This window comes from Zootermopsis nevadensis, unplaced genomic scaffold, assembly GCF_977971745.1.
Source record: "Zootermopsis nevadensis isolate Lab colony 2312 unplaced genomic scaffold, Znev_1.0 Znev_ptg000027l, whole genome shotgun sequence".
NCBI lineage: Eukaryota > Metazoa > Arthropoda > Insecta > Blattodea > Termopsidae > Zootermopsis > Zootermopsis nevadensis.
The window spans coordinates 1,709,658-1,735,493 of record NW_028259159.1 but is presented as its reverse complement, the minus strand read 5'-3'; the positions used below and the strand labels follow the sequence as shown (position 1 = coordinate 1,735,493).

The window sequence follows — 25,836 nt, the reverse complement described above, 5'->3', positions numbered from 1 at the left end:
TTGATTTATTGCGTCATTCTTGGAACTGTACGTGCATGTTCTTGCAGCAGCAGTAGTACACCTTTCGTTTTACAGCATAGTCAGTCTGCAAGCAAAATAACCATCACCAAACTGCTTTTAATGAAGTTATGGCCTCTTTTACTACCAAGACAAAGACAGGTAATAAGACAGTGGTCCAGCCTCAGTAATTTTGCATTTTACAAGTAACAGTCCACAAATGTAATTAATATTAGCAGATCCAAATACCTTTGTTGTTTAGACTACTAGGTTTCTGGACCTTGTCCATCGTGTGATGTATAATTATACAATGTTTCGATGACTGGATCTGCCCTCGTCAGAATGCACTGATTCTAACAGACCCCATAGGGTAGGCATTCCTCCCCTTTACCACACCAGAAGATGTGGACAGATCCAGTCCTTCAAAGGTGTAATTTTATATTGGACGATGAACAAGGTCCAGAAACCCAACACTCCAAATTGTGTTATACCATTGTTAGAACCCTTCAAAATGCCTTTGTTGGTGCAAAAGCCAAGTCCTTTATATTGTATTAAAATTGGTTCATCGTAACTCCCATACATGAAAGCATATTCATCCTTGCTTAGACACATGGTCTTCTAAGGATCTGGGGATTACAACACAACTTTGCCCCTTTCCTGTCTGAGAGATGCAGGAACTGGCCCCAAAAATCTGTGCCTTCTTTCAGTGCCAGTCATTAAATTTTGGGAAAGAGAGAGGAGAAAAAGTATGTGTGTCCAACTAAAAATTTATAGTGCAAAAGGAAACAAAATTGATGAAAAGTACTAATTATATAAAGTAAATTCTCCATCTGGGAAAATAAGTGGTCTGCTGAAATATTGCCAAGTTAGCTGAGGCCATAGATGATAATTACTTTCTTTAGAAATACCAGAACCATGCCTCAGACTACTCTAAAAGAATATATGACATGAAATATGTAACCCATATCTTACGGTATAATTTTTATTTTATGTAGGATAATATTTAGTTGTAATTTTGTGTGGTGACAGTGATGAACCTTCAGATTTCACAGTAACAGAATTTCTTATGCAGTGGAAACTAACAGCTCAAGGAATATTACTACCTGGGAGTTGTTTGGTTAGGAGCACAGATAATACCAGAGTTCCTATTACAGAATCATTGTTGGACACTTGTTAATATCTACTCTGTGTTTTGTACACCATGTAAAGAACACGCATTATCCTGAAGCAATCTCAGTTGCTTCTGAAATGTAGTTAAGTAAGATTGGTTTTTTGTCATGAATCCTTGTTCAAGTCCCACAATTACCGTATGGACTAAGCAAACAGCTTGTGTTTTGTTTTAGCAGTTGCAAGGCTGGACACCTCTGTTGGTGCTGACTGGGGTGGCTACAACTCTAGGTTCTTCCATTCCCGTTGGCTACAACATCGGTGTGATGAACACTCCAGCACATGTAAGGCATTATTAATGTTGTACAATGATGATAAAGTATGGCAAAAAGGAAAGCTGGTTGTAATATCAAGATCGTTTACATAAGAACTGGCTGTTCTGTTCCACAGTTCTTGCTATTTGGACTACTTGTAGTTACCAGAAGGTAAACTTGTTCCTGTTGAAGTTTTTAAGAACACAATTGGAAATCACAGTAACCTGTTATATCCACTAAATGTATTTTACTCATGATAAACTGGTTTTCAGGTGTGTGCTAGAATATCTAGTAATGTGAAGGGTTAATAGTACTGCAATATAGATAGGGTGAAATAAATTCTCTATTTTGTAAGGTGGAAAGAAACCATTTCTGGATTGTTTACTGTGAACAAACATTTTATCTTAATTTTGCATAATTCTGTGTATGTGCATGCACACGTTTTAATGTTTGTCAATAAATGCTGTGTCCAGATAATCCGTGATTTCTGCAATGGAACAGTGGCGGATCACTATGGAATTAGTATGGGTCCGTCCCAGTTGAACATCCTGTGGTCCATCATTGTGTCAATCTTCCTAGTAGGTGGAGTGACTGGTTCACTGAGTGGCGGCTGGGTGGCTGATCGCTTTGGAAGGTAATGATCATACCTGTAACGTGAGGGGTGTTATTTAGTGGACAGCCAAGTTTATTTCTGGCAGGTTGAGAGATTTTCTATCACCAGGTTTAGGCTGACTGTGGGGCCCTTGCAGCCTCCTCTCATATGGGTACAGTGGCTGCAACATGACTCCAGGCCTGTATGGTTGTTACAAATACACACATGGGAGGGATGGGACAACCACAAAGTGATGGCACATATGGAGAGATTACCCACTCCTCTGTCAGATGTGAAATTATTATGTTCAGGCTGTAGATGTAGGGGGTTAAGGTATGTGCCTACATCACATTGGTAAACCAAAGTTCCTTTGCTTCACAAAGTACAGTGTAGTGTGAAAGTCTGTGTATGAAAATGCCACCAATTGTGTCGGAATTATTGGGGGGGGGGGGGGGGGTTCCAGCTACATTACAAATGCTTGGTAGCTCTGTCAGTACGGTGACTGACAACAGGCTGGATGATTGGGGTTCGAGTTGATCCACAATGGGCAGAGGATTTTCTTCTAACCTCTATGTCCAGACTGGCTCTGGGGGTCCTTATCCCAGGGGTAAGATGCTGCTGGGGCATGACACTGACCACTTACCCAATATAGTGCCATGGCTGAGAATGAGTAGGAGCTGTATCATCTGTCCCCCTGAGTGCCTACATAGTGCATAGCAGAATGGCTTTACTTTTTTTATAAGTACTTTGTGTTCAGTATTAGGGGTAACTATTTCTTGTGTGTTATTTTCACCAGGAAAGGAGCTGTGATAATTAACAACGTTCTTGGTGTTTTGGCAGCCATCTTGTTTGTAAGCTCACGACATGCAGGCTCGGTGGAGATGCTTCTTCTAGCTCGTCTCATTGTTGGTCTCTCCTCTGGTTAGTATTCAATTGCTCTGTAATCCTGGGTGTATGCAGTTCCACAGTTTAGATGTTTTAAGATGTGCTCTGTCTTCTAGGTCTTGTCACGAGTACCATCCCAATGTATCTGACCGAGATAGCTCCTGTTAGCATTCGTGGGGCCATGGGTGTTTTGTGCCCGCTTGGGATCACTGTTGGAGTGCTAGTTGCCCAGATCTTGGGGCTTAGGAGTGTACTAGGTGAGTATTTCTTAAAATTGTATTTGTAATAAAACAGCATTGCATACATATTTTATTAAAATTAGCATTTTGTGCCCATGGTTTTCAGTTCTTGTGCTTCATTTTGCTACATACAGCTAGTGTGGAGTAATATAACATGCAAGGAAACTGCAGTCACAAACACTGCATAGGGGTCATTAGTAGACCCCCCCCCAGGGCAAGAATAGAATGTAAAGTTCATAGTAATATATATTGATGTTTTAGCATACTGTCTAGCTAATTTTTGTCTGTCATGCTAGAGTTGTTACATTTCATGGTGGTGTATTGTAATTATCTGGGTTCTGGCATATTCAGAACTCCCTGTTATAGTGTGTGCATATGGTGAGATAATCGTCTTTATGTGTGGGTGAGATCACTTGCAAGAAATGTAGCCATATTCAGAATAATTTGAATAAAATGGTACATATTCATATTCTTATTCATGGATATTCTCACTTTAAACCCAGATTAAGCGCCAAAAAGATGTCTGTGGCTCAAATATTAATTATATAATTTTTTACTTGTCTGAAACTCTTTTCTATTTTATGTATAGCGGGGGGGATGAATGTTAAATTTAATACAGGCTTGTGAAATGGAGTTACATTTATCATTGGCCGATAACACTGAAACTTATATTTTGTTACATTTTTCTGCCAAGAGAAATTTAGGCAGAAATTGACAAAAGATTCATGTGTTGAAAGCCAAGTCATACACGATTAAAGAATAAATGCCTAAAAGTATAACACTGATGTAATTGAAAGCATGAATTGATTTCTTCATGTAAAATAAGTTTTGTAATATGTGAATGTTCATATTGGGTATACAAAACAAATAGTGTTAAAAATTGTGTAATGATGCGTGTCTTGATTTTTATTTCTTGGTTTTGAATTTTTCAGAAATATTCATTTGACATTTGCATAATTGATAGAATGGAAGATTCATAAACAAGAAATAGTGTTATGCTGAATGTTACATTTGTCATTAGAATTCATATTTAAGTATTCAAACAATCCCCCCCCCCCTTTCTCCCTTCTGAATACAATCTGAAGGTTATATGGGTATACTAGTATGTTTGCCACTGATTCAAAAAATGATTTTCATGGTTACTTGTTTGTGCTGTTGCAGGGCAAGATGAAACTTGGCACTATCTGCTGGGTCTGTTTGCTCTTCTTACCCTTTTGTCTGCGGTGGCTCTTCCATTCCTTCCTGAGAGCCCAAAATACTTATACATCGTATGTGGTCAGGAGGAAAGGGGGATCAAGGGTATGTAATCACCACAAAAAGTTTTTAATGTCGTTGGATGCATCAGATATTGTCAGGAACTGCTCACGTCTGACCAGTTTTATTACACTTGGTTCTAAACATGCTGCATGTAGCCTTGCACATTATCAAAAACAAACCCCCTTTTACAGGTGAAGTTAAAATTACTGTGTTTTAAGCTTTGACATTTTAAGTTGTGGAAATGATAAATCAACTGAAATCATAGTCTGAAATATAACTTGGTTGTGTTTTTTAAATGCATTGCATATTTATGTTACATTTTAATGTATAAAAATATGTTATGCTGATTGTTTGCAGTTATAAAGTGCAGCAGATTAGTTGATTTTCAAATTTGTACATCAGTTCGGTTTTGGTAATATATATATCCTATCGAATTATTTCATAAGATAAAATGTCTACAGCTTGTTGCATGCTACATAAGTGATGTAGAACAAATGTGTAATATTCTGATTTTGTGTTCATGTGTGTGAATTAAATTATCAAGGTATTTTCCAGATTGTCACCACCTCTCCTCTGCTAAGTGTCTACATGGCATGTAGCGCGACAGCTTTACTTATTTGTAATATGTGTGCTTCATTGTTGGGATGTGCAGGTGTATTGCATTCAGAAAAGTGACATAAGCCCAGATTAATAATACACATTTGTTCTATACTTCAGATCACTATAGGTAGAAGAAAATTATTTATATTTGGTACATTCTCTGTTGGTGTTTTCCTATTTGTAATTCCATCAACTGATCCCAGCATGTGGAAATTAATACATGCAATTCTCTTTATTGATACTGTGCCTTGTCCATTAACTTTTTACCATTCATAAAGAAATTCACTTCCGCTTTCCATTAGTTACTTATCTCCTGTTGAAATAAATTTATGTAAGTCAGATAACTATTGTTTAGTGGTATTTTTCTCACAATTGCGTGCTTTTTATAACTAGTTTAATGACCATTCATGCAACTTATTAATTTCAGTAGCATAGGCAGTGGGACTTAAATTTTCTGATACTTAGCATAGACCTTCATTATTATATACAGTAAAATATCAGTATAATGAACATTTTGGATTGACAAATTATATTTGTTATAATAAAAGACAAAAACAATTAATAATGAGAGTCACTGCTTTAGAAAGGTCAGTACATTTTTTTAAATATGTGCACATCTCATGTTTGCCATTGGACATGCACGTATGTGCACACGAGCCACTTTTTCATTTGCCATTTCATGTCATGCCACTTAATGGCAACTGGAGTCTCTTGCACTTCATCTGATTTACCACTTCGATTTTTTATTATCACCAATTTCACTGTCCCAGTTACTAGATTCTACTTATGAAAGATTTTCATCCACTCTCTCCAAAATTGACACAATATTATCATTTTTCACTTTTCCTGTGCGGTATTATGTACTGTGTTAATCATGGAAGTTGCATTTTCCTGTTCTGACATTTGCGTATTCCAACAGCACAGGATGAGCCTTTGAGCTATCACTGGTGACTAAAATAATTCCTCATATAATTTAAAATATTTTCCAAACAGTAATAGATTATGTACAGATTGTAGCTGTATGGAGGTGTAGAGAAAAGTAAATGGAAAGGTTTGAATTGCAGACCAAGAGATGTGTTCCAAGTGATGAGTGGTCAGGATTTCCAGTGTAACGGTACAGAGTTGAGTGTTCCACTATCCAGAAATGTTTGAATGGTTGACTGCGATCTGATTATTCAATTGCTTTATGTTTTAAATATCAACATTTTGTTTTGCTGTGGGTTTTCCAGCATTGTTTGTTTCAATACAGGTAGGGTGGCTTGAGAGGTTTCATAAACATGTTTTAGTTCTATGTTCTGTATGCATTATTGCACTTATAATATCGACCCTTTAAGTGAAATGATGGTATTGTTCAGAGTTTGTTGAGAAATCGTTTATCTTGACATCAACACAAATCATTTGTGAGTATATCTTGTGTTTTATTTAGTCTCACTTAAAGGGTTGTGAAAGAGCAATATGAGGTTTCAGTATGCAGACCCAATGATGTGATCAATGGCATAAATCTGTACTTCCTGTGAACCTTAAGTCCTATGCTTCAACTACAACAATTATTTTTTTGTTTTGTGGTTACAGTGTTTGACTGATTACTGCCTGCATATGAAAGGAACAAAATGGTTCATCTCTTTTACTAGAGTTTGGCAGTTTTTTTGTTGTTTTTCATGTTATAATTCAGTATAAAGAGTGCCATTTGCTTAATGTGCACTGAGAAAAATTAGTAATCTGCTCTTACAGCTTCTGTCAATCACAAAACATTGTTATGGATTTAAGTATAAGAACAGAACTTTACCTGTCATAGTTTGTTATTTTGAAAGCATTGGATTACTAGTTGTGTGTGTGGTTATTTTCATATGTATCGAGAATTCTTGCCCATCATTGTTTGTTTTCTACACAAACCACCTAGGCTGTTGGTGTAGGTAAGTGCATGATATCATAGCCCTTTGGACTTCAATTTTTGACTTGGTGAGCTTCACAGGCATTGCAAAGCTGTATATGAATGCAGGAACAGATGAATGAATGCTTCTGAAAGGTGAATGAAAATGCAGTATCTTATTGCATGTCCCAGTGTAAGGAATGATGTTCAGATTCTATTTCAAGTAGCTTGCATTTTTAAATCTATCCTGCATAAAAAACAATACATGCTTTAATTAATATTTTCATATATACAGAAGATGGATAATTATTACATTCTTTACCATGGGATGTGTAATACTATGAAAGCCCTGTAATAGATTAATAGTTTGGTTGACATTGGTGTAGTTGTTTAAACTTGGGAGTTAATTTTATTTCATCTTGAAGTAGACTTTTATATTCAGAGCTAAATAATTTGAAGGAAATGATTTTGTAAATTTTATTAACTGTAACTAGGTACATAACTTGTAAGTTTTCGTTCTAACAAAAGAAGGTTATGAAAATTGTAACTCTGCTTTTGACCCACAATGCAATAGGAAGGTTCTTTGAATTTGAAACTTTTTTTGTCACATGTCTTATGGAAGACAAAGTTTTAACATGCTTATAGTTCTCTGAACCGCAGTTTTCCATGGAAGAGTCAGTTTTATTCAAATCTGATTATTTCTTTCTTATAGGAACTCTCATATGTAAAGGTGGGGTTTCTTTTACTATGTAAGAAATCCCAGTGTTGTTTGAAATTGTTGATAGATGTAATTGTAATCATGTTACTTTCAAAATAGTGAATTTTATAAACTTGAACTGCTACACCACTGTAGGACAGCCGTATATACAGCAGGGTATAATAGAAAGTTACTGGAAAATGTTGATAGCAGTAAGCAAATGGTATGACATGCTCTAACTTAATTTGTGTAAGGTCTGTGTTGTGGTGGACTGGCAGTCTGGTTAGTAAGTGGCCTCTTTAAATTTATTATCTGCTCACAGTGACTGTAAGTTTGGTGATTGGTATGTAAATTTAATATTTTACGGCATTGATGTAACAAAGTAAAATATCTACAGTTGGTCTGTCATTTAGGTACACTAATAATAATAATAGGAGGAAGACAATTGTCAGCTGTTTTGTGTATCAAAAGTGTCACATGTAACATCCATATGACATAATGAATCTCAATTAACATATACCTTTCCAATATTTTTAAAATGGACATGTCTAAGTGCTGTGTTATTGAAGTAAATAGGTGGTGATGGTTGCAAGCATTTATGCTGAATGGTATAGGAAGCAAGTAGTGTCATTCTCTGGCCTTCATATCTCTGGAGGACTGCAAGAGGTTGGGAGGAAAGAGTATCTGTCATAACCAATTAATATTAAATTGAATGAGCAAGTGATCAGTTATGCAGTATTTCTTTCAAAACTATTATGGAGATAAATTTTCTTATAACGAGCACAAAAAGGGGGAGGAAACAAGGGATCGTTCCAAATTTGACAATCTATTGCATATTAAGGATTAACCTTGTATTTGTCTCTATTTCCACTGCCAGTACACTACTAAGGTTATGGTTTCTGTTTGACTTACTTGTTTTGAGCACTTGTCTGCCAGCATTAAACACAGGAAACTACAATTAAAGGGTAGCTTTACAAATTTTTAATGTCCATGCAAGCAAGTTTGATGAAGTAGCCTCAGAAATTTGTTATCCTAACTTCTGATGTTTAGTCTTCGTTTAAAAATAGGACATTATTGATATTGATTAATGGTATTATTTGTAATGTAATAAGTCACTTTGCCAATGTTTTCTGATATTGCTAAAGTGATACTGGTCTTTTGCAAATGTTATAAATAATGCTCTGCCCTTTGCTGTTTTAGGCTATTTGCACTATGCAATGAAATGTTTATTTCCAAACAATATTAAAATAGTTTGCTTGCTTATAGAACTTACATAACTAAACATCAGTGACTTTCTGTTATGTTGAGAGAAAACATTATGTAAACATTGCTTTACTGGTACATTCTGGCATTAAGATAGCAGTCATGTTCAGCAACTTACGTGCATCCACTTGCTTGCAATGTTAACCCCCCCCCCCCCAAGTTACGTTTTGAACATGTTGCAGTTTGTTGACTTGCTATCAGCTTTCTAATTGTGAAGTTCTGAAGACTAGTGCAAATAAGCTAGAAGGAAAGTGTTTTTATGAGTTGACATAAATCTGATAGGATGTGCATGAATATCCGGGAAGTGTGATTGTCAGTCTGTAGAGCAGGTGTAATTAGTTGAAGCAGAATGTTTTGGATATCTCTATAGGATCACAGGAAACAAGGAGAAATAAATGAATGCCATGATCAACAACCTGTGAACGGTATTTGGATCGCATACATATGCAAGTGTGCGAAGTGGTGCGATCGTTATTGGCTTCAGAGCTGTCTCGTCTGCGTGGTGCGGCGCCCGAGAAGCTGGTGGATGAGTTGGAGGAACTGCGTGCTGCCCATAAGGCAGAGCAGGAGTTGGCTGCCAGTGGTGTCTCCTGGAGTATGAGGAGTGTTGCGTGTGCCCCAACCCTTCGTCTGCCTCTCTTGCTGGTGTGTGCTCTTCAGATTGGACAGCAGTTCAGTGGAATCAATGCTGTAAGTGTATTACAGTGGTGCTGCCTGTGTATGAAACATGATGTTCAATCCACTCTCATATTAACTCGCATACTTTTCTGGTTACTCCATTGCCACATATAATGTAGTAGGGTGCAGTAAAATGTTTCCTGGGGCAGATATGAATTTAATTGTAGTGTATATAATGGACATTTAAAGGAAATAAAGAAAATAGGAAAAATTGGTCTGATAGCATTAGAATACTGAATGTAATTGGTGCAGCAAGGGCTTAATTTTTTTTACCAAAATATGTGGGTATGTTTTATGAAATAGATTTGTATGTTCAGCACTGAAAATTTGTCACTCTTCAAATTTGTTTTTGTTTCTCTTTGTGTCTGAGCATAGGCTGCATTCAGCTTTCTCGCCTCTTTCTCAGCACCATTCAACCACCTTAGTTCTATCGCTCTGCTGATTATTATTATTGTTGTTGAAGAAGTCCATTTATAGTAGAATTATAGTATATGCTGTACATCATTCATCTGTAAATATGAATACCTGCAATTGACATCACCTGAGTTACAAGTATTAATACTCCCATACTCACCTCTTCTGTATGTGACCATTCTTATTCATCCAGTATTGACCACAAAGACATTTATTTTAAAATAGGCACCAGAACATGTATGGTGAAAATGATTTTAGGTTATTCTTAAAATACAATCTTGCTACATTTAACCTTTATCTTAATTCAGTAGAGGTTATAATATCCTGTGCTGTGGGACTGCCTGCTAAACTTAAATTCTAGGGTTAATGGTTCAATGGTATGGTACTGCAATGTATGGCCAGCTTCACAGTGCATAAGCTGCAACATTCAGGTGATAAATATTAAATTGTATGCAGATACTGCTGCACCTCTCATATTTATTATGAAAAGGAACATGTAATGTGGTATACTAATATTGTGCTGCTTGTGACAGGTGTTCTACTACTCAGTTACCATTTTCGAGAGTGCTGGTTTGACCAAGCAAGGTAGCCAGTTTGCCAGCATTGGTGCTGGTGGCATAAACCTTCTCATAACAATCATTGCCATCCCTCTTGTGAACAGATGTGGGCGCCGTCAATTGGTTATCGCCAGTTGCTGGACTGCAGCTGTCTGCCTAGTCATACTTTGTGTATCAATCACTTATATTGTAAGTTAAACACATTTATTTTTAAATGTGGCAGAATATCAGTTATGAGACTCATATTCCTTTGCTTCAAAAATTGATCATCATTTAATTAAAAATTTCTGTGGCATGGCCTGCTGACTAGCTATGTGCTTGTTTTTCACATTTGGATATAAGATGATGTACCTTGCTGGAATATTGAGAAATCATTCATGCTGTATATGCCAGAAAGAGGACATTCTGTGCGGGTTCTTTACATATTGTATATTGCATTGTTTTCATCTTATGCTACAGCATATATAATCGTTGATTTGTGCTGAAAACATATCTTATAATTTATGTACTGTAAAAGTAAGCAAAGCAGGAAGACATGCCAGCTGGTATTTTCTGAGAGCCAAGATTTTCTTTTTTTCTTTTAGAATTAAGTTCTTGATTGGCAAAATTGTGTATTACAGGAATGTTCAGTAATGTAGTGATAACTGATTCACCATTTTGGCAATACTAAATCAGCTGCAGAGTAGTAGAAAGTAGTAGTAGTCACTACAATGGGTAAATTGAACTTTGGATGATGACTTGTCTTGGTGCAGTATAAATTACACGGAATAACTACTGTTTAAAATATGACACTTCAATTTGAACTTGGTATTGCCAAAATGCAAGCCAGACAAACATCTTACGGTTGAATAAAACTTGGTGTTACAGCACTGGAAATTAATACTACTGGTTACTGGAGTATTTACCATCTTCTATCCTTTGAGAAGTTTGATCAGTTCAAATTAAAAAAGAGAGTTACTGAATCATAAATTTCCTAATGAGGTGTAAAACTCAGAACTGTTTCTTTTACAGTCTTTCTTTTGTAAGAAACCCTACAAAGTTTTTGTGTTTGGGATTGAACAGATATGGAATAGAAAACCAGGAATTAAATTGTAGTATAGCATTGTCTGGAAGCTAGTTTTTGTCTCCATATTCAAATGGTTACAATTTGCTCACCTTTTTACAATCATCGTTTTCATTGTTTCAGAATGCTGCGTCATGGATGCCATACTTCTGCATCTTTACCGTCCTTGCTTATGTTTTCTGTTACGGTTTTGGATTGGGTCCCATTCCATATTTTATTGGCTCAGGTTAGTTTGTGTTTGTATGACTAAATTTCATTAATGGTACATGAATCTGTTTGCTAATTTGTATCTTGTTATGCATTACAGAATTGTTTCAAGTGGGTCCTCGTCCAATTGCCATGTCTTTCGGCAGCATGGCCAACTGGTGTGGTAACTTCATTATTGGAATGACTTTCCCTAGCCTTCAAAGCTTTATTGGTCAATACTCATTTCTCCTTTTTGCCACCACTACTGTTTTCCTCGCTGTCTTTCTCAAGTAAGTTGTAACATTTGCATTGCTTTCTTTTTCCTTTCACATAAATTGGTAACTTTGTAGAAATTTTAATTTTATTGGGTCTGAAAAATCTAACGGGAACAAAATTTTATTTCTCTTTACTTTATATTATTTCCTCAATTCTAAATGTAATTTCTTGCAATCACTTCTTCATATATTATATTCAGTGTCTTGTTGTGACTGTTGCATTGCCATTGGTTATTCTTGTTCATGCAAGCAAGAATGACCAATGCTTGGCTCTAGTTAACTCCACTGTGAGTTGTAGCATGCATTGTTGGTGTTCAATATGTAGTGACTGGCCCCACAGTTAGTGCCCTCCTGATTTACAAAATGGTTTATTTCAGATACTATCTACCTGAATCAAAAGGCCGTGATCCATGTGACATAGCTGAAATTCTCAAGTATGGCCTCCGAAGTCAGATACATGCTCCAGTGTCATCTTCCCGCACGAACCACCGAAATTCATCTATTATATGTGCCCCTGATGCAGTTAGCATTTCATCCCGCCATCAACGCATCTCAGATATTAATCCGGATTCATTGGTTCTGGAGGTTTCTTCTCCTCTGTCGTCTTGTGAAGCTTTCTCTAACTCAACTGTGTTGAGCTCACCTGCTGCTATAATTCACCACAACAATTCCTATACAAATCTTCCTGCCATTCCTGAACTCCCAGGTAAGAACCCCATTCTTCCTTCCATCATTAATGAGTCTAGTCCTAGTGATGTTATGTCTGGTCAACCTGTGCGTTCCTTGCCTCGAATAATGCCAAGCATACCAGAAAACTTGGCAGGGGCCAGCAGCCAACTGGAGGAAGTGCTGACTGTCACAGATGGCTGATCGTAATGGTGTGTCTGATGGACAGAGGGACAATCTGTAATCAGTTATTTAAGGTTTACTGTAAGCATGAATCCAGTTACAAATTTGGTTATTGTGGCTGAAAAGTGGGAACAAATTAGCAGCTACAAAGAAAGTTGAATTGATGTCATACCTCAATTTATGATAAATTATGTCTCTCTCTAAATGGTAATTTTTAAGTTATAAAGCAAGATGGGTTAATGGTTAGCAAGAAGCAGTGGTTTATAAGTACAACTACAAAATAATACTATCATAACTCATTTAATAATTTATTTTTCATCACCCTGTCAGTCCGTGTGCATTTCTATAAATGCCATTCCTTGGACTATGATAGATACTACGTTTATATAGTAACCATATTTAGTGTTCCAAGAGTTGATTGATTACTGGATATAGCAACTTCCCACAACAAATCCAATGACCTTTTAGAGGCAGGTGTTCCTTAACTTCATAATTCTGATTAAAATATGCAATTCCAGTTGTCTTTGTATCTGGCTATTCAAAAAAATAAAGTTTGCCTATGCAGGTCACACACTATATTAGAACACTGCATGTAAGATTACAGTTTTTCAATGCAGTGAAAATTCAGATGTGTGTGCTAGGCTAAGATTCTGAATTTACATGCAGGTGGTTATCTGTTTTTGTCAAATTTATCTTCAAGGTAGAACATGGAAGCAGTTGGCACTTCAAGAATGTTGGTAATCACACAATAATCCTGGAGAATGCATTCTAAATAAATTCTGCTTGCCATTGTCATGTATATAAGTGGTCTAAATATAATGTAGTTTTCTGTCTGGTGCCATGTTGCTGTTCACAAATGTGATTCATAAAGTACATTATTGAGTTGGTTTGATCTGTGTGAATGTGATTTGTTTCTGTATTAGGCTTAGCTTAATCTCAGTTATGTATGCAGGCATGATACAGTTTCATTCGGTATCTTATGACATTGCTGTATGAGGCTGGAAGCTTTTAAAATATTGTATTATTATTCAAAATATCTTGCAGTATGTTAGGTATGATACATATGCAAGATGTTTTGAAAGTGTAGTAGAAGGAGAGTTAACTTATCTTCAGAAACATTTGTACTTATATGCAGTATTTTCTCTTCAGTCAGAATTTTCCATAACTTTCTACCTTTCCTTTAAAAGTAAAACCAGACTGAAAGGTTAGCTCTGTGAATCACTGGTGCTTTTACTCTGAATGTGTTAAAACTTTGATATTAAATAACAAAACAGTATTTTTGAGAAATGTAAAAGTGGAACAGGTATGCACAAATTGTACCACATGTATATGGATGAAGTTGTGCTGGATATGATCTATCCACATTATTTCCAATTTTAAATTGTGTAATACTGTAGATTTAAAATTTTTACAAATAAATTTTATTGGTTTAAAAATTTTATGTAAAATTCCATAGTCCTCCCAGCCATTGATCCACAGTCATCGGCTGTGGACTCAACCTAGATCTCTATTCTAGACAGGAGTATGCATTCAGGAAAGAATTTCTACCAGGTAAAGTACCAAACTTGTTAAAAATTGGACATCCACTTGTGGGACAGTCAAGTATTTCTTGTGTTGCATGTGTGTGTGGTGACCAACAGACTGGCAAGATTTTGTAAATGCTGCTGAGAACGCTCGTCCACAAGCTAGAAATCTGCGGGGGGAAAAAGAGAGATTAGGGAACGAAACGTAGACATCCTATACATTGGTCATCCCCAACCTTTTTGTGCCTATGGACACATTTTGAGAGTTTATATCAGATCCTGGCGGGCACCAACCAATTAAAAAAGTGGATGGGAGGAGAATTTTAATATTAATGAGCACATGCTACTCTTCAGAGTTTCATGAAATTCAACAATATTTCATAAATAACTGAAATACTTTTCAATAGCAATGCTTTCAATTTCTTAGATAAAGAAGATTGGTTTTCATGTTTTGATCCTTTGTTTGAATATGTCTACGTTCTGATACTGTAACGTTCAGAAACAGGCCATGCTGAATGTAGACTTTATGTAATATGCACAGAATAAGTTTTTTGTTTTCTCTGTTTTAAATTTCAGGGACAGAGCTGGTGGAACATGGCTACCTGTCTCAACACAATCTCATGAGGTTCATGCATCATGAATAATTACTGGTATTATACAAGGTTCATACAAGAATGTAGTGTATCAATGAAGGTTGTGTAGTTATTGAAGATGTTTCTAAGTGCAATCCATCCTAAAATAAGTGCAGGAACAACTTTGATATACTTTACATTTATAGGAGTTTCTCATAAGGAGAAACATAGGACATAGATGTGTATTCTTGTTGCATCTCCTGCATTAATGACTGGGGTCAAGTCTTGAGATCAGTGCTACTACCAATGAGAATTAAAATTCAAAACCATATAATCAGAAGAAAGGGTATTAGTTTGGCTACTCTGTTTGTTCTGGTATCAAGTCAAAATAACTGATGTGTTACAGACTTGTCGAAAATATGTCTGAACGAAGTGTTGCGTTGGTTTCCACCAGGAGGAATTAACTGAGGAAGACCAAGAAGGAATTTTAATATTATTAAACCTATTATATTTTCACATGTTTCATGAAAGTTATTTATAATGCAACATACACTATATGCAACTGTTATAAGTTATACGATACCTGTAGGAGGTGGCTTTGCAATTTCAAACAACACTGTACCACTCTCCAAATCACGAATTTTGAAATGTGTGAAGTCAATATCATATACATTGGCTTCAGGTGAGCACAAATAATCTGAAATGTTTTTTAAAAAATAATCACAGCATCAAGCAGAAGAAACTCTCAATACAACGTGATATACAAGGAAAATCATAATACTAACTATCTGTTATTCTTGGAAGCCACAACACATCCTCAGGTGAAACAAATCCCTTCTTCACCAGTGACCCTTCTGTAACAAGATCTGTAAGCGAAACAAGGTTTTATGGTTGTTGGTGCCAATTATGAGGGACTACAGAGAAGAGTTGTCACATCACTTCAAGAAAAGAAGAAACAACTTTTGAATTCTATGGAGTTCTATACTTAATTCGGTATTTCACTGTCATGATTTCGTGACGTAGCTCGATTTTCACATCATTCTTGTAATAATAAAGGTTTCATTTGCTATTATTTAGTTTGAATTTACTTAACCCTCTTTTCTGATCATGCAACTCATCATAAGGTATCGCATTAATATGATATAAACAATTACCTCCATCAAATATTACGGTGCCTTTACGCGCTTTGGATTGTCTTACACCGACATTTGTAACCACACTTTTTTTGTATGTGTGTGTGCAGCGTTGCTCATAATACTCATTTCTACGTACGTTTAGTTCAAACACCTGATTATTCTCTTGACCCCACACACTGCATACACTTTCCAACACAGACACACACATAAATTAACAAAAATATGAACAATGTAAACCTCTTATTAACGAATCAATCACAATTTTCTTTTAGATTTGCTAAACTATGATTCCAATACATATCAAAAGATGTCGCGTTAAAGTAACGGCTCTGTTTTTTTTCCCAGTTGGCTGCAGGTTGCTGGGTCGTGGGTGATTACGATTGTGGGAAAGAAATAATGTCTGGTGAAGAGAGATGCCAGTTGTACAAGATGCTAACATATTATGACAAAGAAACAAGCAGAAATTTAATTTATATAAAAATTAATCATAAAATAAAGGTAAGTTGAGATTTGAGGTCCTCACGGCGACGAGTGTGAAGATGGCTGCTTTGTGGAGTGTTGATCCGTATAATATTGTAGATAAATTCTAAATCCTACAAACATAAAGTTTGCTGACATTTCAGAGATGTTTGCTGCCCCCATCATCAGGACGGTCAGCTACAAATTTCACATCTTGTCAGAAACTAGACAAATGAGTGTGAAAGCGTAAACATAGATTTATATCTATCAAAATTACATATCTTTGTTTGCTTACACTGTTCTTGTAAATGTTCCAGGTCTGTGATGCTGACACATGACAAGGACTTGGTTTCATCACCATCTGCTGTAACAGCGAGCGACTACTGACACACAGCTGTATGAAGCAGGTAATTTAACAGTTTGAGGTTTCCATGATAGTGAAAATGTGGATTGTAGTCTAATGGGTTGTGATGCTTCATAACCTTGTAGGTGGTTGCCAATGTCATAACTACCATCAAAACCTCAGACTTCATATAGTTAAATAAAACATTGTAATCTGAGACTTTTGAGCTACGTGGGTAATGGACAATATTACACAAAGATAAACATTGTGGTCTATACTCCTTTCCTATCTTTGTTGCTTTATTGTATCAGAGATGTCTGTGGTTCTCTCATGTAGCACACAAGATATAAGAAGCAAAGTCATATGAAAATTGGAAGATTAAGCCTAAAATGAAATAATAGTACTCAGATGCTAATGTAATTGGCTAAGGAGAGTTGGCCAGTCCTGTACATTGCAGCTTGAATATAAATTTTAGAATCTGTTTGAAAATGATTACAATTTTAAATAGGAGTGTGATACAAAGGCCAGTTAATGAAGGTGCCTTCATCATTGGATCATAATGAGATAAACAAGTAATACTTTTTAAATAATTTATATGAAGTACAAGTCACTTGTTCAGCTCCATGCATTTCATTGTTTCTTGCAGAACATTACCACATAGAACAGTAGTCTTACATGAGACTGTAACCTGCATTTTGCAATAAATTTGGCCTTTCCCACACTTTTCTCTGTTACCTGTGATTTTGTTGACAAGTCAAAAACTTTTGTAGGGTTTGAGGTTTTCACAGCGGTGAGTATGAAGATTTCCATCTTCTGGGTTGTTGCGCTGTGTAGTCTGGTCGATGTTAACCAACGTTTCAGAGGTCATACTGCCTCCGTCATCAGGGTGCCCTGATGACGGAGGCAGTATGACCTCTGAAACGTTTGTTAACATCAACCAAACTACACAGCGCAACAGCCCAGAAGACGGAAATCTTCAAAAACTTTTGTTTTCACTTCTAGAAATGCATGCATGGCCTCCTGCAGTTTTGTGCAACAAGGAGAGACTACTGCTCGTATTACAGCTGACCTGAGGACGCAAGAGGATGCTGAGCAGCTGGTCCTACATTATGTTGGATTATAGATAGAAGCATGTGCATGTTGCACCTTTGTGTGAGAGATGCGTGTTTGGAATAAAACATTGTGCAGGAAGAACTATATTATGCTTGTAGTAAGCTATCTCAACGGCAGACATTTATGTATAGTTAATTTGTTCCTGCTGCAGAATTTTGGTATGAAATCTAGAGTCCATTAATTCTGATCATCGCCTATTTCTTGTTGCAGGCCATGGATTTTATTAAGAAAGTTGTCTGATTAGGAACTTTAATTTTTGTCTGAAATTTTTTTATTTACACTATAAATGTATCTGATAATGAACTTTGTTCAAATCTCACTAATTTTGTGGTACATTGGAAGTTGATGTTTCTGATACTATGGAAGTGCTGAGCATCTTTGCTGTATATGTGTAACTGGAATATGTTAGAGAAATGCATAGACTATTCCTAGTGACAGTGCCTTCAGAAATATGTGGACACCATATTTTTATGGAGAATGCCTTGAACAACACATTCTTAATTGGACTGTTTAAAAAATACGGAAACTGGACTCATGCTGAGTGTCTCCGGAGGATACATAGATACTGAATTCTTAAGAATCTTGACAAGTACAGATACAGCAGTCCCATTTAGAATATCTTGATGTGTTTGTGTGTGTGTGTGTGTACGCATGCACTACTCCATAGTCTGAGTATCTTGAAATCAGTGCTGGCACCACTTCCCAATAGCAATGTTCCAGAAATACAGACACTGTAATAATGATGCAGTCTGTTAGAGTATTTAGAGACTCTACTGATATATACATACACCCCACATTCGTAGTCAGATTGCTTGAAGTGATAATGTGGGTGCTGGATACATAGTGAGACTGTCCCGCATCAATACATAGCGATGGCATTCCAGGTAAGATTACGCCTATCACTTCTCAATCACACACATTCCAAATTTTTTGTTAAATGTGTTGACACTGCATTCCTAGTGAAAGTGTGAAGATATCCTATGGGTTGTTGCCCTGCGTAGATTTGTAGAAGGTTATCAACGTTGCAGAGGTGTTTGCTGCTGCCATCATCAGTGTGATCTTCATACTCACCACCATCAGAATCTCAGTCCTACATTCACAGGTTATGTTTTCATTTGATTCAACAGACCACCATCATAGAATAATTTTTCAAGAGGTATATGGAAAGGAATATTTTCTGTCTGTACTAAATTGACATATACAAAGGCTACGAAGCAGACAAACTAAAGATTTGAAATTCTTTACAAAAAATGTTTCAGATTAGATAAATTCAAGTTCATGTAAAGTTATTTTCAACGTCAGTAGTCTCAGTTGCTGTGTAGTATAATATTGTATAAGACGAAAAATTAAATCGGAATGAAGGGTTTGGTTACCAAGGTGCAGTACCAGAAAATCAGTAGCGCAGATAACTAGTAAACTGTGCTGTAACTCAGTAAAGTTACATGCACACAATACCTCCTCGCATATCCTGTTGCCTGGATACGGAGAAAGAAATTAAAAATGGCGTCTTTCTACTTATAGCTATGTAATTTTGGCTTCAGAGGTAGTATGTAGTAGTAGTAGTAGTAGTAGGTGTGTATTGAATTGTCAGGTAAATGTGGTTCTTGCTGAAGGTAAGTCAAAAGAGGTGTGACGTGTGATGTTTGTGATTGGTGGTTCCATTGGGAATGTGCCAATATCACTAAGAGTGATGTAGATGCTGACAAGCCTTGGTATTGTATGGTGTGCCAGCAAGTTAGGAAGTGTAAGGTGCAGGAACAAACCACGACACATATTACTGCATACACTTACTTGACTCCATGGAATGAAGTCCTTCTTGAATAGGTAACACATTTGTATGCTTAGCTTGTTGAAAAACCACTCAAAATTGATGAAGCACTAATGTTCATTACCCTATCTGCAACACCCAGTCTGATGGAAGCCTGCAAGCATTTCTGAAGCACTTACTCCCTTCCATGAGAACCTCAAATTCTATCATCAAAAAAATTCTTCTAGAATGCCTTTTAAACAGTGTGATTGTTTGAAATGATGTGTAATCCTGTCAACCTCTACATCCTTAATTTGATGACCTATATAATAAATAAAGTTTACTAATTATGAATCTCCTATTTATGGTAATTTTTGCACTCTTCTATTGTACTTTGATTTGTTTCAGGTACTACATGTTTTGGGTAAAAATGTATTCAGTCTGAACTAGGAAAGAATTCTGTCAAAAGTGTTATCAGTTACAAATGTGCTTGAATTCACTTCACATGTACTTTTTAATAATGCTATGCTTATGGAAGGCCTTTGAAAACCTTTTCTTTTGTTTCTAGTCCCTTTGTTTACTCACTTTAACAATGTGGTTGAAGGGTATGAACCATTGCATATAACCTTTTTATTTAACTTTATTATTTTTTTAGTGTTCTGTCTGACGACAGGTCCATATGAAGAGGATCCTTTTCTCCGACTGGGACCTGTTCATATACGTTCTTTGCAGATGATACAGAAGTGGTTTGTCATTCCTTCTGTGTGTGAATGGAGTAATTGTTGGGATGCCACGGAGAAACCGGGGAAGCTCCCGTGTTGCCTAGACCACGGCCTTGCCCAACACAAGTTGTAAATTCCATTTAGAATAAAGTGTTCTGAGCATTTTATTTTTAAATTTCACTCTTTATTTTACAAATGCATTCTTTGCAATAATTTATACTTAACTGGTTTTATCTTTATTTGTAACACATACAGATATGTTGTTGCAAAGCTGCTTGCAGCTAACAATCACACAAACCTTCATCAGAAGCTGACAGTCTGTTGGCTAGTGAAATAATCAGCCCAAAGGTACGCTGGCAGATTCAGGAAATCCTGCAAGGCATCCTACTGCAGTCAGAAAAAATTTACAGTATTTGGGTACATATTCATCATAATGCAAAATGTTAAAAATAAAAGTTATGCCTTCTCAAATCTTTATGTTCATAATAGTACTTTTGCAGATTTTTCAAAATAGCACTAAATTTGAATTTAAGGGAAAGATACAGAAAATGGCACAAATACTTCGGTAAGAGTTATTACTTAACCTAAATTTATGGCTTTCCACAATATGAATACGTTCCGTCATGTTGCTACCCCTGGAGGGGAGCTGCTGCACCATCTGGTGGCGAAGGCTATAACTAATGGGCCCGCGAAACATTTTCTGGCCTGTATACCTCCTCGCATATCCTATTCCCCGGATACAATCCTGGAAACTTAAAGTTGCACACATTAAGTTGCAGCGCCCTCTGGTGGCAAACGTTTGAACTAATGGGCCCGCGAAAATTTGCTGTCCCGTATACCTCCTCGCATATCCTATTCCCCGGATACAATCCTGGAAACTTAAAGTTGCACACATTAAGTTGCAGCGCCCTCTGGTGGCAAAAATTTCAACTAATCTACCGAGCCTAAGGAAATTTAAAGCGCAGCGCCCTCTGGTGGCAAAAATGTGAACTAATCTAACGGGCCGGAAAAATTTTGTGGTCGTTAGTTGACATTTTTCCCGCTAGGTGGCGGTGCAATGCACTTCGCCAGAAAATTTTCGCGGGCCCATTAGTTCAAATATTTGACGCCAGAGGGCGCTGCATCTTAACGTGTGCAACTTTAGGTTACAAGGATTGTATCCGGGGAATAGGATATGCAAGGAGGTATATGGGACAGAAAATTTTCGCGGGCCCATTAGTTCAAACCTTTGCCACCAGATGGCGCTGCAAGTAAAATGTGTGCAACTTTCAGTTGCCAGGCTTGTATCCGGGGAATAGGATATGCGAGGAGGTATAGGGGTCAGAAAATGTTTCGCGGGCCCATTAGTTATAGCCTTCGCCGCCAGATGGCGGAGCAGCCCCCCTCCAGGGGCAGCAACTTGACGTAACGCATTCGAATTGTCGTAACGCATAAATTTAGGTTAAGTAATAACTCTTACCGAAGTATTTGTGCCATTTTCAGTATTTTTCACTTAAACTGACTTTGAATTTGTGGGATTTTTTTAGCAGTTCTCTCACAAGGAATAGGACAAAGGAGCTGTGTACTTGTGGCCAAAGTATGTAGAGTAGAGTTTATTTACATTTCATTGATCCTTCTTAGGATTAAACCAAAGGATGTAGAACATGTCATTTCATACAATATACATAAACTTCCGAACTTCTTACAATATACATAATGCTCAGAACTTCTGACACAAGTAAAAGAACGCATTTCACATATTAATGTACATAAACTTAGATTCTGCAATACAAGTAATAAAAATAATTTTACTGACTAAACTAGCTAATTTAGATGAAATTCCATCATAACCACATGAGTTTCTTGACTTGAGAGAAGTTATTATACTTTTAATTTCATTTGGTGTGGTAGGAATAAGATTGATATTCGGAAATGAATTAGGAACTGCCTTAGCCAAGAACTTCATTGCATCCTCGGTTTTTGGGGTTATGGTATCACTGCTGTTCATTCTTTCTACAATCGTTAAAAAGTATGTATTAAAATAGTAAACTATAAGTTTAGGATCATTTACTCTATTATTATTTAACATTATTGGTGGCCAGTTTCCTTTTTTTACAATTTTCCAAACACTTTTTATTTTATTTTCAGACTCTATTATCAATTTATTGGAATGCATGCATTCAGCTTCTTTAATGACTTGAGTTAAAATTTTGCAATATTTTCTATAGTGTTGCTTCAGCAGTTGGTTATTACTGGTCCTGCTATTTAGGTAGAGAGCTCACTTATAATTGCATGATGTTTCGATGCCTTTAGTTATCCCTACATTGGTTTCAGACAATTTTTCTCTGTTTCAGTAAGGAAACTTTTTCAAATATTCTTACAAAGATCTTTAGAAAAGAATTGAACTTCAGAACTATAACAGCACCATTGGGTAATAATTCCCAATCTTCACTACTCAGATGTATAAATTCAATTAAAGGAACTTCATTTATCACTCTAGTTACCTTCTTATCATTGAGAAAGTTAGAAATACGGTTTGTGTTTTTTATAACTAATAGCTGAGCATCATGATCAGATAGCCCATTTATTATTGGTTTAATCGAAATGTGTTCTAACCTGTAACTATCTACAAAAATATTATCAATGGCAGAGTTGGAGCTATTTTGAATTCTTGTGGGAAAACTAACTGTAGGTGTAAGATTCAAGTCCTTTCCAATCTGATAATTTCTGTCCAAATCAAGGCTATTTCCTGGTCCGTCCACTATACTGTTACATGATCATCCTTAGTCATGTCTTTACCGAGTGCTTTCAGGTCTTTGGCAACATTGTGAAGTTCAGCATTGGGTTTGAATATACTGGTGACAGCATACTCAGACCCCAGGACTGCGTGAAGCCAGTCACTCAACCCTCTACCATGGCTACTACCTAGAAGCAGAACCTTCTTATATTTTTTATTTTTAGGTTTAGGATTCTCATCTTTCTTCAACTGAGCAACAATTTTTGGCTCCATACTTAGAGGCTCAAACTTCTTTGTCAGTTTTACATTCACACATTTATGGAGGAAAGACTTTTGATTCTGCTTCGGTCTTTGGCTTTAACGTTGGTCCACAAAGAGGATGAACAGTTATTGCTACAACTACAACTGGTATTTTTTGCAGTTTTCAAAAAAGCAATCTCAATATGAGCCAAAGCCAGCTCCGTCTGCAGACTCAACAATCACAATCACCACACATTCTTTGACTTTCCTTCAGGAAGAAAAATATTTACCTGACAATTCAATACACACCTACTACTACATACTACCTGCGTTTCCGTATTTTTTAAACCTTCCAATTGAGAATGTATTTTTCAAGGCATTCTCCATAAAAATATGGTGTCCACATATTTCTGAAGGCACTGTCACTAGGAATAGTCAATGCATTTCTCTAACATATTCCAGTTACACATATACAGCAAAGATGCTCAGCACTTCCATAGTATCAGAAACATCAACTTCCAATGTACCACAAAATTAGTGAGATTTGAACAAAGTTCATTATCAGATACATTTATAGTGTAAATAAAAAAATTTCAGACAAAAATTAAAGTTCCTAATCAGACAACTTTCTTAATAAAATCCATGGCCTGCAACAAGAAATAGGCGATGATCAGAATTAATGGACTCTAGATTTCATACCAAAATTCTGCAGCAGGAACAAATTAACTATACATAAATGTCTGCCGTTGAGATAGCTTACTACAAGCATAATATAGTTCTTCCTGCACAATGTTTTATTCCAAACACGCATCTCTCACACAAAGGTGCAACATGCACATGCTTCTATCTATAATCCAACATAATGTAGGACCAGCTGCTCAGCATCCTCTTGCGTCCTCAGGTCAGCTGTAATACGAGCAGTAGTCTCTCCTTGTTGCACAAAACTGCAGGAGGCCATGCATGCATTTCTAGAAGTGAAAACAAAAGTTTTTGAAGATTTCCGTCTTCTGGGCTGTTGCGCTGTGTAGTTTGGTTGATGTTAACAAACGTTTCAGAGGTCATACTGCCTCCGTCATCAGGGCACCCTGATGACGGAGGCAGTATGACCTCTGAAACGTTGGTTAACATCGACCAGACTACACAGCGCAACAACCCAGAAGATGGAAATCTTCATACTCACCGCTGTGAAAACCTCAAACCCTACAAAAGTTTTTGACTTGTCAACAAAATCACAGGTAACAGAGAAAAGTGTGGGAAAGGCCAAATTTATTGCAAAATGCAGGTTACAGTCTCATGTAAGACTACTGTTCTATGTGGTAATGTTCTGCAAGAAACAATGAAATGCATGGAGCTGAACAAGTGACTTGTACTTCATATAAATTATTTAAAAAGTATTACTTGTTTATCTCATTATGATCCAATGATGAAGGCACCTTCATTAACTGGCCTTTGTATCACACTCCTATTTAAAATTGTAATCATTTTCAAACAGATTCTAAAATTTATATTCAAGCTGCAATGTACAGGACTGGCCAACTCTCCTTAGCCAATTACATTAGCATCTGAGTACTATTATTTCATTTTAGGCTTAATCTTCCAATTTTCATATGACTTTGCTTCTTATATCTTGTGTGCTACATGAGAGAACCACAGACATCTCTGATACAATAAAGCAACAAAGATAGGAAAGGAGTATAGACCACAATGTTTATCTTTGTGTAATATTGTCCATTACCCACGTAGCTCAAAAGTCTCAGATTACAATGTTTTATTTAACTATATGAAGTCTGAGGTTTTGATGGTAGTTATGACATTGGCAACCACCTACAAGGTTATGAAGCATCACAACCCATTAGACTACAATCCACATTTTCACTATCATGGAAACCTCAAACTGTTAAATTACCTGCTTCATACAGCTGTGTGTCAGTAGTCGCTCGCTGTTACAGCAGATGGTGATGAAACCAAGTCCTTGTCATGTGTCAGCATCACAGACCTGGAACATTTACAAGAACAGTGTAAGCAAACAAAGATATGTAATTTTGATAGACATAAATCTATGTTTACGCTTTCACACTCATTTGTCTAGTTTCTGACAAGATGTGAAATTTGTAGCTGACCGTCCTGATGATGGGGGCAGCAAACATCTCTGAAATGTCAGCAAACTTTATGTTTGTAGGATTTAGAATTTATCTACAATATTATACGGATCAACACTCCACAAAGCAGCCATCTTCACACTCGTCGCCGTGAGGACCTCAAATCTCAACTTACCTTTATTTTATGATTAATTTTTATATAAATTAAATTTCTGCTTGTTTCTTTGTCATAATATGTTAGCATCTTGTACAACTGGCATCTCTCTTCACCAGACATTATTTCTTTCCCACAATCGTAATCACCCACGACCCAGCAACCTGCA

At 36.5% G+C, this 25,836-nt stretch overlaps 3 protein-coding genes and 2 long non-coding RNA genes across 9 annotated transcripts in view; 3 read left to right on the top strand and 2 right to left on the bottom strand.

Annotated features, from left to right (window-relative positions):
* Positions 1 to 1,443, top strand: part of LOC110828494 (transmembrane protein 107) — a 43,569-nt gene extending 42,126 nt beyond the window's left edge. Inside the window, exon 5 of the mRNA XM_087356374.1 lies at positions 1,341 to 1,443. The gene's annotated coding sequence lies outside the window, so the exon portion shown is untranslated. The remainder of the gene's footprint in view (positions 1 to 1,340) is intronic.
* Positions 1 to 14,279, top strand: part of LOC110828564 (solute carrier family 2, facilitated glucose transporter member 3) — a 50,443-nt gene extending 36,164 nt beyond the window's left edge. For 2 of the 4 annotated variants that reach the window (XM_022061386.2, XM_022061384.2), the window contains exons 2-11: positions 1,341 to 1,448; positions 1,892 to 2,052; positions 2,807 to 2,931; positions 3,012 to 3,152; positions 4,296 to 4,433; positions 9,306 to 9,511; positions 10,447 to 10,659; positions 11,657 to 11,759; positions 11,841 to 12,009; positions 12,372 to 14,279. In XM_022061386.2, coding sequence (XP_021917078.1) covers positions 1,341 to 1,448; positions 1,892 to 2,052; positions 2,807 to 2,931; positions 3,012 to 3,152; positions 4,296 to 4,433; positions 9,306 to 9,511; positions 10,447 to 10,659; positions 11,657 to 11,759; positions 11,841 to 12,009; positions 12,372 to 12,864 — 1,857 coding nt within the window. In that variant the 3' untranslated portion in view covers positions 12,865 to 14,279. The remainder of the gene's footprint in view (positions 1 to 1,340; positions 1,449 to 1,891; positions 2,053 to 2,806; positions 2,932 to 3,011; positions 3,153 to 4,295; positions 4,434 to 9,305; positions 9,512 to 10,446; positions 10,660 to 11,656; positions 11,760 to 11,840; positions 12,010 to 12,371) is intronic. The other 2 variants (XM_087356370.1, XM_022061385.2) reach the window with 1 other exon arrangement.
* Positions 12,760 to 16,282, bottom strand: LOC147872451 (protein unc-119 homolog B-like). 2 transcript variants are annotated; one of them, XM_087356378.1, is made up of 5 exons: positions 16,093 to 16,282; positions 15,724 to 15,804; positions 15,522 to 15,635; positions 14,409 to 14,536; positions 12,760 to 12,898 (listed from the first exon to the last, which is right to left on the bottom strand). In XM_087356378.1, the coding sequence occupies exons 1-4, from the start codon at positions 16,280 to 16,282 to the stop codon at positions 14,529 to 14,531; spliced, it is 393 nt and encodes a 130-aa protein (XP_087212504.1). In that variant the 3' UTR covers positions 12,760 to 12,898; positions 14,409 to 14,528. The 2 variants fall into 2 exon arrangements, with proteins under 2 accessions (XP_087212504.1, XP_087212503.1); XM_087356377.1 differs by having other exon boundaries at positions 12,772 to 12,898; positions 14,404 to 14,536.
* Positions 16,283 to 16,432: 150 nt separating this feature from the next.
* LOC147872450 (uncharacterized) lies at positions 16,433 to 20,090 on the top strand. The gene is made up of 3 exons (XR_015537230.1): positions 16,433 to 16,572; positions 16,851 to 16,940; positions 17,879 to 20,090. It is a non-coding gene; the product is annotated as an uncharacterized LOC147872450 (long non-coding RNA).
* Positions 20,091 to 22,035: 1,945 nt separating this feature from the next.
* LOC147872449 (uncharacterized) lies at positions 22,036 to 25,828 on the bottom strand. The gene is made up of 3 exons (XR_015537229.1): positions 25,689 to 25,828; positions 25,321 to 25,410; positions 22,036 to 24,382 (listed from the first exon to the last, which is right to left on the bottom strand). It is a non-coding gene; the product is annotated as an uncharacterized LOC147872449 (long non-coding RNA).
* Positions 25,829 to 25,836: the final 8 nt, after the last annotated feature.

Excerpts from the sequence above, each read along its gene's own strand:
- LOC147872451 (XM_087356378.1), bottom strand. The coding sequence starts at position 16,282 with ATGTGTGTGTCTGTGTTGGAAAGTGTATGCAGTGTGTGGGGTCAAGAG. Across the intron at positions 15,805-16,092 it reads CACCGTAATATTTGATGGAG|ATCTTGTTACAGAAGGGTCA; the intron begins GTAATTGTTTAT and ends TTTCGCTTACAG. Across the intron at positions 15,636-15,723 it reads GCTTCCAAGAATAACAGATA|ATTATTTGTGCTCACCTGAA; the intron begins GTTAGTATTATG and ends AAAACATTTCAG.